At 48.0% G+C, this 13,240-nt stretch overlaps 3 protein-coding genes across 3 annotated transcripts; 1 reads left to right on the plus strand and 2 right to left on the minus strand.

The window, feature by feature from the left end:
- Window positions 1-96: 96 nt before the first annotated feature.
- DEU56DRAFT_907301 (uncharacterized protein) lies at window positions 97-8,259 on the plus strand (the record flags this gene model as incomplete). Its single annotated transcript, XM_041356887.1, has 25 exons — window positions 97-103; window positions 177-372; window positions 735-1,312; window positions 1,929-2,005; window positions 2,110-2,260; window positions 2,330-2,395; window positions 2,449-2,940; window positions 2,996-3,231; window positions 3,281-3,562; window positions 4,038-4,098; window positions 4,160-4,321; window positions 4,379-4,438; window positions 4,498-4,673; window positions 4,732-4,845; window positions 4,909-4,974; window positions 5,030-5,065; window positions 5,136-5,171; window positions 5,329-5,551; window positions 5,615-5,739; window positions 5,790-5,939; window positions 6,011-6,169; window positions 7,417-7,522; window positions 7,570-7,625; window positions 7,946-8,115; window positions 8,169-8,259. 25 exons carry the CDS (start codon window positions 97-99, stop codon window positions 8,257-8,259), a joined length of 3,876 nt encoding a protein of 1,291 aa, XP_041213917.1.
- Window positions 8,260-9,740: 1,481 nt separating this feature from the next.
- Window positions 9,741-10,876, minus strand: DEU56DRAFT_726253 (uncharacterized protein; the record flags this gene model as incomplete). The annotated part of the gene is made up of 2 exons (XM_041347918.1): window positions 9,741-10,097; window positions 10,169-10,876. 2 exons carry the CDS (start codon window positions 10,874-10,876, stop codon window positions 9,741-9,743), a joined length of 1,065 nt encoding a protein of 354 aa, XP_041213918.1.
- A 659-nt stretch (window positions 10,877-11,535) lies between these two features.
- DEU56DRAFT_951211 (uncharacterized protein) lies at window positions 11,536-12,240 on the minus strand (the record flags this gene model as incomplete). Its single annotated transcript, XM_041359146.1, has 3 exons — window positions 11,536-11,854; window positions 11,928-11,971; window positions 12,022-12,240. 3 exons carry the CDS (start codon window positions 12,238-12,240, stop codon window positions 11,536-11,538), a joined length of 582 nt encoding a protein of 193 aa, XP_041213919.1.
- Window positions 12,241-13,240: the final 1,000 nt, after the last annotated feature.

Genomic DNA, 13,240 nt, shown 5'->3' on the forward strand with positions numbered 1-13,240 from the left:
CGTGTTAACACGCAACCCTTGTTCCGGGTCCACAGAAGCATCAAAGTCCGCAACTCCGATCACCGGCATCCGCATCCTTTTCATTACTGTTCCGATATGCCCGGTCACATGACTTATCCTTGGACGTCCCTTGCTAAGTCCACATTCCACGCGTGCTGCTGACCAGGGATGGTCAGTGTTTGAGTCCCCCGCAGGTGTAGGAGACGCCCAGGCTGCAGCCCCGTACAGCACCATTTCCCCTTACTGGACGAAGTCATGCCTACCTTCCACAGGCCGTTGCGGACCATCACACGAGGTTGCGGAATCCGCGCACTCATCGCATCGCAACGCACTATCTGTCCATGTCCTGTCTGTATCCGTCCGTCCTCACTGGTGCGTTCTCATCCTTAGTTAGTCATTCCTAACCGTTCGCAGGGCCAGTTACATATCAGTTCCCATGCACGAGGTCGCATAGTGCTACTTACATATTATCCCCCTCCGACTTCGCGTACATATGCATTCGCTTATACAGTTCCGGTTTCTTACGGACTCTGTTATATACTACGTGCGGACTGGTATCCATCACTTTCCTACATTCCCTCTCTGGTTGTGTGTTGCGGAGTCACTAGCTTAGTCTTACCTTGTCTTTTCTTGCTTGAGCAATCATCTGTTTGCCCTCTCTTCTCGCGCGAACGCTCGCATCACCATCGACAGTTGGCTATTGCTAGACCTAGTTGAGTTCACTCGCGAGACAGTCCCGTCGCGTCCTGCATATACCTGGTACCTTACCCGTTTTACCTGTTTTCCCGTCCTGATACCTGGTACCTTCCCTGTCTCGCATACCTGGTATTCCCTAGACTTCGCATCCGCATACTCCGTATCCCTGCGCATCCTCGCACCTCTACGCATTCTCCCGCAAGCAGCTGTTCCGTCTCCAGCACATCACTTCCCTATTCACTGTTCCCCTCGCTCATACTTGAGGAACTGCTCTCAGAGCTATCCCCTTGGGTCGACTACTATTCTCGCACCCAGCAGGATCGGTACGCTATCACTATAGCGGACTTCTACGATTTCTCCCACACCGATGATGACAAAGATTACCTTCAAGCCGTCTATGAAGATGAATGCAAGATCCTCCGCACCATCAGCGCCCAGACTGACCAAGTCGCAAAGATTTTGGATAGACGTATTGCACAATCTCTCTCACAATCTACCGGATGCTTCCCCTTGTGTCGCCGCTTTCTCAGTGGGGTTCAGACTACTGAACCCTTCTCCCTCGAGGACTCAGATGTCACATCTGATGAATCAGATGAAATGAGGGGTGGGAACCTGGGTACGTCGGACTTTGCCTTCAATGAGTCAGGCTCAGAAGGCTTAGATGACTAAGTATTATCAACATATGTGAAACCCTCGTTTTGTGTATGACTTCCACACTGACATGGTTTCTCATCCCACTTTTTGTGTCCACTTTTGGACATTTTTCATTCACCAGCGTAGTTTCTCATCCCCTACTTTTCGTGCCTGCTTTTGGACATGTCTTGTTCGCTATTCTTGGAATCCTTGTGTCAGCTATATTAGTGACTATTACCACACCATCGCTTCTTCCCCCACTTCCAGACTTCTCTGGTCCCAGCTTCTCGAATTGTTGTGTCCATTAGGATCACCGCAGTCATCAGATATTTGTGATTGCCCTGTATGAAGGTATTGTCACTTCGGTGATCTGATACAAATTTTTTCTCCTATTCAACCCAGAACGTCTTATAACTTTGCATGTTTGTATTAGATAACATTTTGCGATGTACTTTTCGATATGATACTCAATGTGACCCCCAAATCTGTGCGTGACAAATCTTCAAATTGAGGTGTTACCCATTGATCGGTCAATTCATTTAGCTACGATTCAGTGGACTCAATTCAATCGTTATTTGTCAATCAACACGCGTTTGTAGGCACCGGTATGCACGAGAGAGAAGTCTTCAGGTTCCTCCCTCCCCTTCCCTCAGTGACTCCCACCATCCCTAGCGCGGTGCGTTGTCCCTCCTCGACATGGAGCCGCATTCTGGTCCAGTTTCATTCAATTTCGACGATATCCCAGATCAAGGCCTATCGAACGTTCCCAATCGACCTTAGGATGAAGCCGCATACTCACAAGATGACTCGTTTGGCCTTGGCCAAGCTAGTCAGTCGCATCCCGATCCATTGTCGGGCAGAATCCCTGCGAATTTTGGTGAAGTCTCAGCAGATGAGGATGGCTTTAATCTGGATAGGAATGCATTTGGCGGTGAGTATCATCTTGCTGCTGGTTTTCAATTCACTGATCTCGCATTTGAAGCTTTCTTTGATTTCACAGCTTATGCCAGCACCAGTGGACCATCAACTAGTCACGCTGGTGCTAGTGTCCCTGCTCTGATCCCGCGTTCAGAAGAGATTGACGCGCTCTATCCATTACCACCTCCCTGTGCACTGCAGGGGACCGTCGAGAGAACGCAGCGCTCACGACACATCTCAGCGCCATATCCTACACCGGAACACAATTCACGGCACAGCAGAGCTCAATCGCTACAATCGACCCGCAAATGCTGCAGCTCCGTGCAAATCCACCCACTGCCCCTGCAACATCCGCCCACGCTGAACAGGTCACCCACACCACTTCTGCCGACTCTGTTGCCCCCGCCATCTCTGTTACCCCCGCCGTCTCCGTTGCCCCCATTGACCCCTTCTCCCCCGTTGTCTCCATTGCCCCCATCATGATCTCCATAGAGCCTGCCCCTCAGCAGCCCGTCGCACCTGTCACCATCCGGGTGTCATCTGACGTGCAGAAGCAGATCACAGTTCGCGCAAAAACCAAGCTCGTCCAATATTGGTTGACATTGCATGCGATGGCAGGCAGCGATGCTCAGAAGCGAGCAGTCGTCAATCTTGCAATCGCAGATGCGATTCCTGGCATCATTGGCATGCATGGTAAGTTTTCCAATATCTAATTCCGAGTTTGGAACTCACACTTTTATTTTTTTAGTCCATGTTTCCAATCCGACAATGGCGAATCAGCGTCAACAGCTGATGGGGGCATGGACCACCATGTTCACCAATCTGGTGAAGCTTGTGTGGGTCTGTGCCCCGTTCAGCTTCGACATATACCCCCCTCAAGGTTCTAATGTCGTCCCTGACGAATTACGGAGGCGTGTCATAGATGCGGTGATCAACGATCAACGTCACCCTCTTGCATTCATGCATCAATTCACTGTGAATAGTGTACGTTGTAATCCTTCCTTCCTCATTTTGTAATTTAATGTTAGTTCAGGCCGGGGATGTAACGATCTTGGACGGCGTGCTCAACAATTCGTTCATATTACGCATGGTCATCTGTTTTGTGTGGTGCAGCAACACCGGCATTTTGGATTGCATCACCGACCCGCTGAAAGATTTCAACTCGATATTTGCTGCTATTGGGGCCGTCACGAAGCTGATATTGTTTGAGCAAATGTTACATCCGCCCGTTACTATCGCACACTCACAGCTCGACACCAGCAACATGTTCCTTGCAATTCTTCAGTACATTCAAGGTCTTCATGGTGTGCAGAAGGTTACATTTGACAATTACAAATCTTACACTTTTAGGATTGGGAGCTATCAGCGATGGTCCACAAACGTATTGGCACCGCTTGACGTATTGTTGACATTGTAGTAGCTTCTAGGATTATCACACTGTACTGGACCTTCAAAGGAATTTCATCTGACAGTATGTGCGCATCCTTCGTGCAGTCCTCATGCGCAGACTATATTTTATGTCATGAGCCTCACGGAATTAATATACAGGATCTGGCTCCCATATTTGACCCGAAGAATGTACGTACCTGACCCAGTCTAAAAGAGACACTCAAAAGTAGGGTTCGGCACTAGCTACTACTATAAATCAGCTCGGCCCACAGATAGCTATGTATCCCCCACACATTCTTTTAAATCTATACACTCATTGGTTTTGTTTTAGCATGACGAGCGAAAGCACATCTGGTCGGGGTAAGTTCTCACTACACTCGCACCACCATTCACGAATCTAGGAAATCAATATTACTATGACAGGCATTCTAGCCGCGAAGCAAAAGGCGATGGACAACGCAGGTAAGTTCTCTCTACATTATTGGACTCAGAATGAACCAGGGCTTATTGTCTGTTGTGCTAGTCTGGAGGATTGGCATAAGCCAAAAGCGACAGCACCCCAGCGTGCCCGAAGAGCCCAAGAAACACCGCAATCCACCTGCACAAAAGAAACCTTGCACGGACACCACCACTGGGGGTATCACTCGTCCAGCAATCCCACAGGCTTCTACTAGAAAGTGTCGAGGTAAGTGTGACTGTTACTGCACACTAACTTAGTATGCAGTGAAGTGACCACCCACAGAGTTCAACATTGATGAAGGCAGCACGAGCATTACCAAGCACAGGCCGCCACCAAAGAAAGGTCAGCGTTTTATACTGTCAAATTGATTCAGCGGTCATCTGTATCTTCAGCATGAAAAGAAACCAAATGGAAGCCAACTTCACGTCACGCCTCCAAAGATGTGCCTTGTAGCATCGACAATGCATTTTTAGGTGATGAACCTGAGGAGATATCTGACTTTCAACCTGGCTGCGACGAGGAAGAAGCTGATGACTCAGATGAGGCCAAATCCATCGTGAAGTTCCTGTCAGCAGAAGTAAGTACAGTTACTGTTTACATTACCGCTAACCACAACTTTAATTGATACCCCTCAGGTACCAAATTTTGTCTCAGAGGCCGAAAAGCTCGATTTCCCACTGACAAAACCAACCTGGCCTCCGAGTCAAGCAGCTACATCAAAATTGACGAGCGCTCCTGTGGCTACCAAGGTCAGTTGAGTCTTCATCCTGGAAGTACAGCGCCATCTATGCTGAACAACTTGCGCCTCATAGGTGAGGCAAACTGCTGAACCATTCCCCTTCTCGTCGGCCCAACCACGGGCTCCTGTGGCTTCCAGGGTAAGTTTATTCCTCAATGCCATCCGTGCTGAAAATGCTTGACTGATTCCTTCAGCAGGCAAAATCCCAGTCCACGCATGATCAAACCAGGGTCAGTTGTTCCCTCAATTGTCATCTATGCTGAAAATCATAAACAATGCTTTACTGATGCCCCTCAACAGGCAAAAACTCAGTTTAATGCACATGGCCATATCAAGGTAATTTGATGTTTGATGCCATCCATGCTGAAAATGATAATCATTGACTGATGCGCTCAACAGGCAAAGACTCATTCCACGCGTGATCATAAATGAGCGAATGAGGTGAGTTCGCTTTTCTCATGCTTCTTGCTGTGATTGAAGTCACACAATGCAGACTCCAACCTGGGTGGATGATTCCAATGATGGAGTCATCACATCAGAGAACTCGGAGGGACTCGAGGCCATGCCAGACGACCACAGTGAACACAAGTCTCCAAAGGACGACTTTATCATAGTAGATGACGACGACGATAGCGGCCATCGTGAAGAGCCCCAACTTGTACGGAGTGCAAATGCAGGAAAGTTAAAGCTGATGGACCAAACTAGCGACACCCATCGTGTCGTCCAATGAGTGATACTCGAGGCAAAGGTTCATATGACCTTTGTCAATGGTTATCCAGAGCTAACCGAAAAAAATCGATTCACACGAGACACGCTCTCCACAGCAGCTCGCACATGTGGTGTTCTACCCATTCACCATCGCCTCAAGACTGATGACTCGTACGCATCTGTGCTTTCAACTCTGGTACGTCATTATTTTTAAAAGAGTACTATTATAACAATGATCACATGCAGGTTGAGGCTCAAGTGCCGCTTTTTCATACCGAATTGAAGGATGACGCTTATGCACATGTGACAGCCTATTACCATCTTGGTCCCGACTGTATTGATACTTCCAAGGCTTTGCTGGCGAGCCATGTATATCATTTTGCGCAGCATTTTGATGTAGGTTTCTATATTTCATATTTCATGTTTTATGTTACTTATTCAGTGTCACACGTGGTTTCCTTCTCCAGGAGAAAAATGTCCCTATTCCGCAGGGAGCAAAACCGTACTCTGCAGATATATTGCCTTACTTAATGAAGGGGCGCTACTTCAATGGGCCGAAGTTGGTTGGCGCGAAATTCACAGACCGTTTCAAGGAGATTGCAGGCAACAAGGCCCAGCGGCCTGAGGTGACGATTCCAATGGTCGCGTTGACCAGTACTTCAGTATATTTTCGGTTCTCAATCTAGTGATGTGCATGGCCCGGCTTCAAGCCGTGGGCCGAGCCAAGCCAGACCAAATTAGGCTGGGCCAAGCCGGGCCAAACTGACGGCCTGACCAGGGCTTTGGCCCGGCCTGGAATTCTGAAAAGCTGAAGCCAACGGCCTGAGCCGCGGCTTTTAGCCACCTCGACCATCGACAATGACAATGAACATTAATTGGTATGTCTTTCTCCACTGTGTCAATTTCTGGTGTTTGATGATCTTCATGCAGGTATTGTTTGTTGCTCTGCGGTCGCCAGCTGATCGTCCACACACTCAGCCTAATACCATGAATGGGTGGCTGTGCTTATTTTTCTTTCTCTTGTTGCGCATTCACTTCACTGTAATTGTAAAGACTGATCTACCACAGCTGATTGTCTTCCAGGTCGCATTCACGCTCTGTATCGTCTGCTGCATTCAGCGAATCCAACTCATACTCTCGCAACCCGTTTCTGGTGTTTCCATCATGTGCTCCATCATCCTTTAGCTTTCCCCCATGGCACTATCAGCTCATACATAATCGTTCAGTTTTCTCTGTGCGCATTATTTTCACTGTTTTGCATTACATTGGGAAATAAATGTGATTCTACGTTTTGCCATGGTGTGCTAAATGAGTCGTACCACTCAGTCCAGGAGAAGCAAACATCACAGGACGCTTAGTCTCGCATAACGTTGGCGTGCCACTTTCGCTGATGTGTTTGACCTACCTTGGCATTACCCACCCACAGGTTCTCCCGCTTTGGTCTCAGCGCTTAGTCTAATCATACCAACGTCTATCGTGCCGAACAGTCCTCAACAACATGGAAATACACGTGCAGTCATCACCTAAACCCTCAATTGCACCATCATGCCCGGAAGCTGGGAAGGCCAATATATCAGACTGGAAGGTAGGTCACTCCGTATCACTTTCGTATCTCTTTGAGATCCTCACACTCTATCTACAGTCAGAAGCGCAAAAAATGTTCAAGTCCCTTCTGAGCGCACTTTCGCAGGGATTTACATATCCATCAATGTCGACTCGAGGACACACCGGAAATCATCTGTCTTCTCATCCGATGAATTTGTATTGTGGGGAGATTCCATGACCCTGTAAAGTCCCTCAAAACTTTCGGATGCGATTCAAGAACTCACCCTCAGTTTATAGAACACAGGCATCACCTTCATTATCAGTGTAGATTAGAGCGTCCTACGAGGTCGACCGAATGCTTGGCAATGGCGAAGTCATCAGAAAACTTCAAACATTGTGGGATGACCTGCTCAATTATGGAGATGAGCCATTTGGTGAGTAACCTACTTCTCATTCATGTGTATCTACTCACATCCCGTAGAACTGTCCTTCCCACCCATCCGTGGTGTCACTCCTTCGCTCATGCTGATGGCAAATGTGAGCTCATCTGATCCAGATGACTGAAAACCTCGTCCATCAGCATTTTGCACCCGAAGTGTCAGTGAATCGTCGCGATTTGCGTTCTGAGGCGCGCACTGGCAGGTGAGTCTTGTCAGAATCATAAATTCCCTATTCGAGCTGCGGCTCAGGCCAGAGCCAGGCCAAAGCCAGCCGTCATTTGCGGCTTTGGCCCGGCTTTGATTTTTTGCAGGCCAGAGCCGTCTGAAGCCAGGCCAAAGCTGTGGCTTTTGGGCCAAGCCGGGCCGGAACATCACTATCTCAATCTACTCACAGTCCGTGTATTAATGAGTGCATAGGTGTATGCCGCGCTCTTGTGGAAGGCCAGCAAGTCTCCCTCAAAGTTCAATTTCACCGGCAACCAGTTCAGCGAGGTCTATTTTTTCCACATGAAATTTCTCAATGGAATGAAGGAGACTGCGCCAGGCAAGTTTCACAGGTTGATGGCTGATATTTTTGAGGCAGTCCAGTAAGTTCTTCGAGGTCCAAGTGTGCCATGGCTAATTCTTAATTCATCGAAAGGAAACTCTGCACCAATGGCGCTGCCACCTTATCCTCACACAATGATGCGATGGCATTCCTCGATCTTGACGGCATGGATGATGACGAGTAGTTCTAGATGTCTGTCGTCTCGCGCCGCAATACCCATCTATCACTATCGCTATAAATACCCTCATTTCTCGTTTATTGGTTTCTATAAATACGTATACCCTCGTTTAATCAAACTCTAATTTGTTTTTGTAAACCGGATGATCCAGTGAAAAACTAAGCACATATTATTGATTGTAAGTTTGCCTGAAGCTTAACAAAATTATCACTAATTTAGCTTGCACGAGCAATTCCTTGTGGGGCAGTATTAACAAATTATCACTAACTTAGCATGCATGAGCAATTCCTTGTGGGGCAGTAAAAAAGTCACTCTAATCCACTAAGTTGTCTATATTATGGAAATTGTCACGAATTAGAGAAAATTTGACATACTTAGCCTAAATTGTAGCGGAAGGTTTTCCTGATGTTAACGTAAAGCTGAAATGAGAAGCGCGGGCACAAAGGCCACAGATCTAGTAGTTCACAGATTGGCTAGCAGTCAGACTAGTCAGTCGTCCTCAACAACAGCTCAGCAACCTCAACAACCCTGGCTTTGTTTTTAACACACCCTTGATTTATGTCACACTGACCCATCACCCAGCCCCATCTTGCCATTGCTCTGCTATCTTGTCCTGCGAACAGAGTGTTCACTTCATAAGGTTGCACTGGCTTTCTATTTGCGATCTCCCCACCAAAGATTTGTCCATCCAAACCTCAAGTGCTTTTTTTTTTTTTTAATCATATTATTGTCTGTTTGGGGTGTAATACCCTATGTAGGACATTTCTAACTAGGAGAGGAGAACACCTGTGTCCTCCACCGTGTCTCTGACTTGTTGCAAATGCCCCAGATGGGGTATGACCCCACAGGTCCGCCATTCCTGCTGGCCGTTTTAGATGCCTAAGTCCATTACTCCACGGGGCTGTGATGATACTGTATGGTTGTGGTTTATGGCTTGTCGTGTGTTGGGGATGATACATGTACTCGGAACGCCTAAGCGCTCGTGTACGAGGGAAATGATGGGTGGCGGGGAGAAGAATTAGATTTGAGGAGTGGCTATTGCGAGGGTCCTATGGCGAAGTTTTTAGGGTGTGTATGTGTTTTGCGTTTTGACATTGTAAACAGTCTTGTTCTCTCATAAGGGCCAAGTGCACCCTCTAGTTTCTCAACTTCAGACTTCCTTCCGACTTATATCCATTTGGTCCAGCTGTTTTCCCTTCGTTGACGGGTTGAATTGAGATGTTGCGCACTGCGCGGGTATAATAAGTGATGATGACAATGTTGATGATGGTGTGTGGGGCGATGAGATAAGGGTGTTATTCTGCAAACTATTATCTTGTTATTCACTTATCTTTGCGAGCAGGAGGAGGAACTTCACTGAATGTTGATTTCAGTCAGCCCGTGCTGTTTACGAAGTGGATAAGTGGAGCGATGGCTTTGGCGTTGGTGAGGAGATATGAAATGGAAGATGCTTGTCATTTGAGTATGGAAGTGAGCGTGTGACGTTCTCACACGTATTGTGGGCAGATGAGAAGGTAGTGTTGGACCATTTCCAGGGTGTTTACACAGTGAGGGCAACTGGGTGTGATGCTCTTTCCGATCCTATATAGGTGCTGGTTGAGGGATATATGTCTTGTACGCAGCCATAGCAAGAGGCTGATGTGTCGCTTTGGTAGGTGTTGGACTAGAGATGTGAATGATTTCCTGGCTGCTGTGAGATGGGGGTCCAATCTGATGGTGCGTGCATAGCGTGGGGACTTCATCCATTGTCTAGCCCAGCGAGCGCATGATTCCTGCCTTTGCGCTTCAGTGCTGATAGGCTGCTGGGCAACACTCCCTTGCATAGGTATTTCGGTAGCCGGTTCCTGGTGCTGTTTTCATTACTGTCCTTGGCAACTTTCTTCGCCTCCTCATCAGCTTTCTCATTTCCCGCTACGCTGTCGTGTCCCGAGATCCAGTGAATGGTGATCTTGAAGTTGTGGTCTTTGCTATCTTTCTTCAATTGCTTGATTGAACTGCGGAAATTATCTATTAAGTAGTGACCGGATTTTGTTGAGAGCATATCACCTGATTTGATGGTTGCTTGGTTGTCAACGTATATGGATATGGGGTATGTGAGGTCGTCTTCTAATGCTAGGAGTCTTGCTGCCAGTGTTAAACCTACTGCTTCTGCCTCGTAGACAGTGTGAGCGTCCGCAGATCCAAGATGATAGTGTAAGATGCATGGTTGTGGGCGTCCTCTCCGATATAAGACTGCTGTGGCTCCTATCATGTCGTCTATACCAGAACCATCGCAATAAACTTTGTACTTGTCTTCATTAAGATCGTGGTTGACGACTGCTTGTTCACGGGAATTTGCGATGTTGATGGAATAGGGGGAAATTGCACTGGGTGGGCGTCTACTGTGTGTTATGGTTTCTACTGATTCCATGTCGAGTTCCGAGGCATGGAAAAGGTGGTGAAGGGATGATTTGTGTCGCATAACGAATCGTTTTGCCGCGCGTTGGACCGGAGCGTGTAGTGGGTGTGAAGTGGGGTGCGAAGCGAGACATAATGCAGCTTGATAGGATAAGTTTTGTATCTGGTGTTCCAATGGCAGTAACTTGGCGTGGATCTCCAGTGTATCTGTCGTGGTGGTACACATGGCTCCCGTTATGCTGAGTGCGGCTAAACGCTGTACCCGTCCTAAGCATCTGGCTACTCCTATAGAGCCCCATTTCTGGGTATCTCCTCCACCAACATATAGAGGTCTAAACCATAAGTCTACGGCATATAGCATTTTTGGCACCGCTACTGCCAGGTAGTGTTGCTGTGGCTCCAGCTTCAAGCCCAGCTGCAGCCAAAATTGAAGTGTGGCTGGCCAGGCCGTTACAAATGCACAGCTTACATACTCGAGGGCTCGGCTCGGCCAATTTAGCCTTGGCTGGCAGGTCAAGCCAGCTCGCAGCCGCTATATTTAGATATTTTATAAGTGAAAACATATACACTTGAACAATGTTGGAGACTCAACCCCAGTGAAAATAAGCAACTAGCGCTGTCCGCCCAGCTCGTGCCCACCATCCGCTACTCGTCTCCATCGGATCCAGTGAACCCCTCCTCCGTGTTGCCTCGAGGCCCACTGCCAGTGGTAGCGACTGACACCAATACGTTCATAGCCAGCTGTAGAAGAAGGTAGTACTATAGTTAGCTCGTGTATACTACTTAGTAGAAAAAGAACGCACCAGTGTTTGAGTTGAGTGCTTTCCTACGATAGGAGGATGGCTCATGGGACGCGCCTTAAAAAATGAACGACTCCAACTTCTTCTAATCCCATTCAGCCTGTCCACACTCGATGCGCTTGGACTTCCCCCTCCCCGTCCCACTCTCCGCTTTCATGACCAGCATCTCTAGCTGCTTCAGCTCCCGCATCAAGAACTCCCCGCGTAGCGACTCGCGCTCGGTTTGCTCTGGTGTAAGAAGAGATGGCCCGATAGGTGTCTCAACCTCCTTGAAGGGCGGTGGTGGCGAACTGGGGTTGCCAGCAAGAAGCAGAGAGGTTGCTGAGAAAAGAGAAACAAAAAGGCGAGGAGCAAAAGAACGCAAGAGTGAGAGAAGAGCAAAGAGAGAAGCAATGGCAGAGTAGCTAGAAAAGAGACAAAGGTGGGTTTGAGCCCTGGTCTTCTGGAGAACAGGACCTGGATGATTCTAACTCTTACTATGTGCCGTTCTTCGCTAGTATAGCTGTAATGCCCTCTTCGGACTACCCGAACTGAATGCAATTCAGTGCCCATCTCGATAGCACAAGAGAACTTCTTGAGGTGGCGTTGCACCAAAAAACACAATGTTCAATGTCTGCTGGAGAAGACGACGTTCTCTGCGTATGAATGGTATCACAGGCGTAAGATCTACATGCAGGGCCATCAATAATTCACTCAGAAGTTTCAATGTCCCTGGCTGGTAGTGACGAACCATAGGCAGAGGTTTCCCCCGATCGATGACTTCAAGAAGTTGAAGAGTTCCAGAGAGCATGGCTAGATCGTGCATTCAGCGAGATCATCGGTGATATGACAAGTGCATGCATGACAAACCATGATTCCAGCACTACGCTGTCCGACACGAGGGTTTGGGTCTTTGTTGATGATGCGAACTGGAATGCCAACAGACCTGCTGGCCCAGTGCCTACCCAGTAAAGGATAGCCACCGCCCCGTGGAATTGATAATTAGATCTGTGATGGAGATTTGACGAGTAGAAGTGCACTCAACCAGTAACACCTTGGCCTCTACATTCAAGGGGTAATCTCCTGGCGTGCGAAATCCACCAGTACGATCCATCAGGACATTCCAGGTCTCCTTAATTGCTCGAGGGTAAAGCAGTTGATAGGCAACTGGCAACTGCCCATAAGACCGCCCGCAGCACTGGGCCAAATGTTGCATGAGGGCAAGTTGGGAGTGTGTTGAGGATGGGAAGGCTCAGGAGCATTATTGCTCCCTCATGCTCTCCTTTATCATGCATGTCTTGCTTCCACCTCGTCCCCCTCATGTACATGGGACCAGCTCCTGTCTGCACCTTTGACTCGTGTCTGATCTTGCTGAGAATGTGTTGAATAACAAATTGCTGCACTCGTCATCGGTCCTGTGTCTACTGGAGTAGGCCGAAATAGAGTTGATCACTGGGATATTGAAGAAGGTGGGGGCGTTGGTGTCGGTGTTGGGGAATATCGACTCATCTGTGAATCGTTAGAGTTGGACCTAGTGGGATGAATTAGGGTGGTAGGACATTGTGTTTTGCGTACGTACCTGTACAGAGGTCCAAAAGAATTTAGCATGGATAAGTAGTTGCAGCAGAGATTGTGCGTGGCTTGGTCTACTGGTGAGGAATCTGTTGCAACGTGGATTTTACTGGATGTATCGAATAGGAAAGCCTTTGCGGATGCTGTATTCTGCGAGCAATTAGAATGACCCGTGGAGACAAGGGGCAGAGAAGGCACATACAGAGCAAAATACATTTAATAGTTCTTCGAGATACGAT

Source organism: Suillus clintonianus, assembly GCF_016758775.1.
Source record: "Suillus clintonianus strain FC179 chromosome Unknown DEU56scaffold_5, whole genome shotgun sequence".
Taxonomy (NCBI): Eukaryota; Fungi; Basidiomycota; class Agaricomycetes; order Boletales; family Suillaceae; genus Suillus; species Suillus clintonianus.